Source organism: Calidris pugnax, unplaced genomic scaffold (assembly GCF_001431845.1).
Source record: "Calidris pugnax isolate Ruff unplaced genomic scaffold, ASM143184v1 scaffold103, whole genome shotgun sequence".
NCBI lineage: Eukaryota > Metazoa > Chordata > Aves > Charadriiformes > Scolopacidae > Calidris > Calidris pugnax.
In genome coordinates, this window is record NW_015090990.1 from 8637095 (window position 1) to 8643785 (window position 6691).

Sequence of the window (6691 nt, forward strand, 5' to 3'; positions counted from 1 at the left end):
CTGTGAGTCCAATAATTGCAGAACTATTACTGGTTTACAGCCATTCCCCTCTTCCCCCCCACCCTTTTTTTTTTTTTTTTTTTTTTTAAGGAACAGGGCTGTGGTGTAGCATCAATCTTCAAATGTTTGCATGTCAAACCTCTAGCATTGTGGTGAAAACATTTTCTGATTCTGTTGACTTCCTCTTTTGTAATACTACCTTTGCAGATCCCTTGAAATTATTTCTGTTTCCCTGCAGATTGCTGGTCGGAGCTCCTCGGGAAAAGGCCTTTCCATCCCAACAAGCCAATAGAACAGGAGGGTTGTACAGCTGTGACATCACATCTCAAAACACAGACTGCAAACGTATCAAATTTGATGAGAAGAGTAAGTTCTTTGGTGCTTTTGCTTTGGATTAAAACGCTTGTCTGATTTTTCTTATTTGATGTTCTTTCCAGAGGCTGTGTGTCTGACAGTTGCTTCTGTGGATTTATACTTAACATTTTTTGCATCAGAATAAGTTGTACCTTAAATGCTAAGATAGCTTGAGATGCTTAAATCCTGGTAGATTTGGATGTCCCTATTCTTTCATGAATTGATGTGACATAATCTGCTGGAAGTGTTTAATATGGATGTTGTCAGTGATAATATGTACAGACAGTGCCACCTGCAGACTGTCTCATGTACTGTATGAAGTGCCTGTCCTGACAAGGACTTTTAAAAAAAGACAACAAAGTAGTAGGTAACTGTTAATATTTGAAGCTGTGTTATGATACTCTGCAGCTGACCCGAGGATCGAGAGTAAAGAAGACCAATGGATGGGTGTAACTGTCCAAAGCCAAGGACCAGGAGGAAATGTGGTGGTAAGTCTAAAGGACTAACTTATAAAAACATTTTCGGTCTACAGTAAATGTTCTGAATGGTTTGTGTTTCTGTGCAGCTTTCTGAAAGGTAACTTTGCTATGCTTAGTCCTGTGTTTTCTTGTAAGAAAGATGTCTTCCTGGCAAAGAAAGACACTTGAGATTGTAAAAGCTTTTTTTTTTTTTTTTTCTAACTGTGAGTTAGCCTGTCTTTATAATCTTTGTAGCCATCTAGAATGGACAGTTCATTTTCAGAGTGTCCACTTATTTTTTGTTTCTTTTAAATACCACTGGTTACAGAAATAGGGAAAAATAGCGTGATAGTTGTAAAAATAGCACGCTACAGCCTGTTTTCCAAGATGATCAGCCTCATGTTAACTTTTATCAGGCACTTTGGCTGAACTGCTTCTATGAATTAATGTGGCCATTGCACTGCAGTAGGCTACTAGCTAGTCTTTATTTTATACAATACAGAGATGTTCTTTATTTTATACAGAGAGAAAAAGCCAGGAGTTACCAGAGTGTGTTACTTTTTTAGCTCTTCCTCAGTTAAATAAACCACTAATGGTGCTGCAGGATACCAGCTACATCATAAAATGTGTGTGCAGTGGGGCTTCTGCATCTAATTCTTGCAGGTTAATGCCATTGATTCCAAAAGTAGAGGCAGGTGACTTCAGGGTGTGAATCTGAAGTTATTATTGCCTGTATGTCCTTAAATAACTTGCTTCAGTCTGCTTCAGAACCCAAAGAGGGAAAGAGCAGATGGAAAGAGTCCTGCTGGTTGAATAGTTAATCATCAACTAATGCTATGGTGTCTTTTCTGAGAAGGAACTTTTCCTTTTTAGTGACAAGTGGGAAATGCACTTATTAGATGAGGTGTGGGCAGCCTGAATGTCACTGTGGAGCAGGGCAGCACTGCAGTGCTTGAAGTGTGGAGCAGCTGGGTGTTTGTGTAATGTTTAAGCCTTGGTAGGAACTACAGAAAAGGTGTTTCAGCTGAGAAATCTGGCTTGTTTGTGCTCTTCACACACTTACTACCTCTGGTACTGCAAAAAATGCTACTGGCAAAGGGGTTTGATTGTTGCACCTCTTTTTACAGTGGTTTGGTGGTTACACCAAACCCATATAACACTTAATCCAGTGGCTAGTCGTCCTTTATGTTAAATATTTGACTGGAATTCTGTTCCCAGGTGAACAGTCTAAAAGGTTAAGGAACATGTTATGCTCAGTGCTGCTGCTCTGTCCCAGTGACAGTTATCCTGTAAGTGGAACATCCAATACAGGAAGTAGGAACAACTTCCTTCCCCTTCTGAATAGTCTCTGGTAGATGGTAGTTGAATCAGCATCTTGTCTATGTTCTGCACAAGCGTGTAAACCGTTTAACTGACAGCTGTGGGGAAACAGGGTCACTTCTTTCCTCGCGTCTTGAAAGGGAGGGAATTAGGTATCAGGGAAAACGTTAGGGCTAACAGTCTTAAATCCCACAGGCAAGAGGCCGTGTGGCCTTCCTTGACCGTGAAGCTGGTTGCTCTGACTTGCATCCATAGGTACCCAAATTTTGCCATACATTGCCCATAGGGAACAGTGGACTCTGCATTGCAGCCTGGATGTGTCTCCAAGGTGACTGTTTTACAGCATTACTAGCATGAAGTATTGCTAAAGGGGACCAGCCTTCTTTGATGACTTGCATACAAACATACAGAAAGCGTCACTTACTATTTCTTCTATCTTGCAGACATGTGCACATCGCTATGAGAAAAGGCAGTATGTAAACACAGTGCAGGAAACCCGGGATATCATTGGAAGGTGCTATGTGCTGAGCCAGGATCTCACTATTAAGGATGATATGGATAATGGAGTATGGAGTTTTTGTGATGGTCGTTTAAGAGGCCATGAGAAGTTTGGTTCCTGTCAGCAAGGTGTTGCTGCTACTTTTACTAGAGACTATCATTATATTGTGTTTGGTGCCCCGGGCACTTACAATTGGAAAGGTACGACCTGGCTTCCTTCCTGCCTACCCTTCCCGTTTCCTCTGAGATCGCTCACAAGGGCTGCATCCTAAGATTTAATTTTTTTTTTTTTTTGGAGGGTGGAGGGGATAATAGGGATCTAATGATTTTACCTTGCTTTCACGAAATGCTATGCTCCTGTATCAAAAGTATTTACTGAAGTTCCTTTAAATATCCTTGAGGGAGTGCTTATGAATAGATACTGCAACTTTGCACTTATGTACAGCAAATTTTTACCTTATTAGTCTTAATCTTATGGTGGGATTAAGTGCTTGCTTTGAGACTTCCATATTGGAACAAATTACTAAATTATTTTAAAGTTATTTGACCAACCTTTTTCTCCTGCATTTGAGCAAATGTTAGATAGCTTCAGTGAGATCGTTGTTACCCTACAGTATTCTCCACTTCATTCTTTGTGTAATTTGTGGAAAGTAGTACTTCCCACATAAAATACTGAAGGATTGCAGGAAGATAACTGATCAGAGCAATACTACATGTATTCATATCTAAAGCTATTGATATCCATGTAAAATTGCATGAGTAATCTGTCTGACTAAGAGCCAAGTACTCCGTATCATCTAGGCAATATTCCAAAACTTAAGGGAAAAAAACCCATAGATTTCTATCTGTTAGTTTATATTGAGAAGCATCTAAATGGCCAGCTCTGTCCCTCTTTCTTAAAGTGATTTTCTCGTCACGCTTCATTACACCAACAGCTGTAAATACTTCCCTCTTTAGAACATCTGATTCTTGAACCATTACATTTTTCCCCTCACACACCTGTGCCTGCTATACGAACCATGCAAAATCTTTGAGTTAAGCTCTGGCACAAGGTGTACTTTAGTGAAAACTTAATCTTCTACATATCTGTCAACAAAATCTGACCAAGCTGAAACAGCATATTGAGTTCAGACACTGTTTTACTTTAATTGCAGAGAAGTGCTATGGTAGTATATCAGTTGTAAAAGTACTCTTCTGCTTGCCAAAATGTTAAATAAGCCTGTTCATAAAAAGGAAGCACACATTTTATCGAACAATAACTCTTAATGTTTTCTAAATATATCACTGGTGTTTGTTGTAGCTGAACATTAATTTTTTTTTTTTGGTATTCCTGTGTATACTTCCATGCCTTTTAAGAGAGGCTTTATGAGGTTAAGAAATGTGGGATGAAGGTGGTTCCTGACCAAGCTGGTCCCATGTTTTTCTTGAGAATTTTCTTAGTATCCCATGTTTTCCAGATCATTGTGTGGCCTCTCTGTGGAGTAGCACGAGATTCTGGCACACAGAACTTAAGAGATTCATTGTCTTTTGAAAACGCTATCACCAAGTGCACTATTCTGTGTTTGTCCCATTTAAACAGCAGTCACTCTTTCATTCATCGTAATTAATGTTAGCTGGGAACCATTTATCTGTTATTTTTCTCCCTTACCATTCATTTGCTTTTATTTTATCATTTCATTTCTTCAGGGGTGGTTCGTGCTGAGCAAAAGAATCAGACATTTTATGATCTGGGTATCTTTGATGATGGGCCTTACGAAGTTGGTGATGAGAGCCGCCAAGATAAGAATCTAGTTCCTGTTCCAGCTAACAGTTACTTAGGTAGGATTAAGTACGTATGGTAAATCTCTTTAGGCTTCTTAAACTTTTGTGATCTCAGCTTGGTGCAATGATAGAAAATGGGAGCAGAAAATCCTTCATTTGTGGACCCTGTAACATGTTAACCATTTTGGATAATTCACATCTCCATCCGCGTTTATGGGCCAGTTTTAAGTGTAAGATGAGACTCTGCTGAGGCACCTGGAAGAGCTGCTAATGTAATGAGAGATTAAAGAGCTGTGATGAGGACCTACTGATTCTCAGGGAGTGATTCTCATCACTCTAATAGTGAAGTACAGCCTATGGATCTGTAGTCCTTAGTCACACGGTCTCAGCCATGTGGTATCAGAGAGTTTATCAAAATTTGAGTTTCTGGATGTCACTGTTAAGACTGCAGTTTCCCTCTCCTGGTAGGTGAGTGCAATTTTTTTTATTCTTCAAGTTTTTACAGGCCTTTAAACTGCCATAATGTGAGTAATGTTTATATTTTAAGCGTGTTCACATTTTCAGTGTGTGTGTGCATTGCTGGGGGTGAGTCTCTTGCACTTTGTCCTTAGGCTGGTGACGTTACTGTACACCAGTGAGATAGGCTGGTGCAGAGAAAAGGCTACGCTCCATTTTTGGAAGGGCCTCAAGCGTAAAGAACCTTTCAGTTCTAGCACAGATAACTGTGGTGTACTGGATCCGCTGCTTTTGGCACAAGCAACAAATACAGTTTTGGTAACTTGAAACTGGAATTTCTGTGTGAGTAGTGGGAAGTTGAACAGATGGGAAGGGCATTGCTAATATAAAAAGTAAAAGTAAGTCAAGAGAAGAGCCAACCTAGAGGTACGTATTTTTTAGAAGAAATAGAACATAAACTCCCGTTAAGTATCAGCAATAATTACTGGATGTGAAAAAAATAAATATCGTAAGAGCTTATGTTAGAAAGAGAAGCTGCAAGCCTGTTCCGGTGAAATAAAAATTGGTGAAGTGAGAAGTGTCTGGGGAGGTGTCTTTTGCTGTGAACAGAGTAATACTGACTTTTTGCAGTTTCATAACAAATGCATTTATCTCCTAAATGTAAATGCTGCCTTTGATTTGTCACAATCAGAACTTCGTCCAGGCAAGCTTGCTGTTCCCTGGCATTGCTGTTCCCTCTCTTTAGACAGTAAATAAACATGGTTATAGCTGCTTTGCTTAACTGCTGTTTTTTTCTCTTCAATCTTTCACTCGTGTTTACAGGTCTTCTATTTTTGACAGCTGTATCTGATACTCATCCAGATCAGTTTGTATACAAAACACTGCCCCCCAGCATACAGGTGGACAAATCGGTGGATGTAATGATGAATAGCTACTTAGGTTTGTGACCACTTCAGGTGGCAGCATCTGGTCAGACATAATCTCCAGACCTTTGACATGATCCTATCCCCACCATCCCCCTCATCTCAAATGCATTGCAAGTAAAAGCATGTAAAAACAGGGATTCGGATGAAGAGCAGCTTGCAAAGTAACACTGCTTCAGAGAAACACTGATTTGTCATGCATCTCTCCAGACCCTCTCATCCTTCCCCTAGATGGGACGCACAGATTTTTTTCTAAAACTCACTGTGAATTGCTGTAATTGAGAATTTTCATAGTAGTGGTGAAGTGTTTCTGAAGGAAGGTTTCTATCTGTTGGCTAGTGTCTGTCTTCTTGTAATGCGTGTAATTTTCTACTTTGGCCTTTATTGGATATGTTGGTATATACAGTATGTTCTTTTGACTCAATTTTTCATACTTTTAAAAATGTATTGACTTTGATAAAGAATACATAAGATTAAATTAATTTGAACGTGTCCTTTAGGGCTGCATTAAATCAAAATCACCAGTTTCACCATTACTGTGTAAGGTCATTCTCAAATACTGTATATGTCATTCATGTAAAATACTGTGCTTGTGCAGTACATGTTGCATGTTTGCAATAGAATGATAGTGACTCGTATTTAGGAAGTTTTATAATAATTTTGCCAGATGTGAAATGTTCAAGCTATATTCAAGTGGTAAGGTGGAGTCAGTTCTCAGCTGGTATGTTTTAAACTGGTCTGGTATTTGGTGTCTGTGAAAAGTAGATATGAGTGAGCAATGAAATAATATGTTTGTGGGGGAAATACTTAAATGAGATGGGTGGAGGAGTGTAAACTTGTAAACGTGTCTACCAGTCCAAATAGAAATGGGGAATTCCCAGTATATCATACTCTGTTTTAGAGAAAAACTTCGATTCAATA

General features: G+C 39.2%; 1 protein-coding gene across 4 annotated transcripts in view; it reads left to right on the plus strand.

Moving 5' to 3' along the window:
* ITGA6 (integrin alpha 6) overlaps positions 1-6691 on the plus strand; it is a 47620-nt gene that overhangs the window by 22071 nt on the left and 18858 nt on the right. For 3 of the 4 annotated variants that reach the window (XM_014954453.1, XM_014954452.1, XM_014954451.1), the window contains exons 2-5: positions 239-366; positions 763-842; positions 2576-2831; positions 4317-4448. In XM_014954453.1, the coding sequence (XP_014809939.1) occupies positions 798-842; positions 2576-2831; positions 4317-4448 (433 nt within the window). In that variant the 5' untranslated portion in view covers positions 239-366; positions 763-797. Of the gene's footprint in view, positions 1-238; positions 367-762; positions 843-2575; positions 2832-4316; positions 4449-4484; positions 5787-6691 lie in introns of those variants that run through there. The other variant, XM_014954455.1, reaches the window with a different exon arrangement.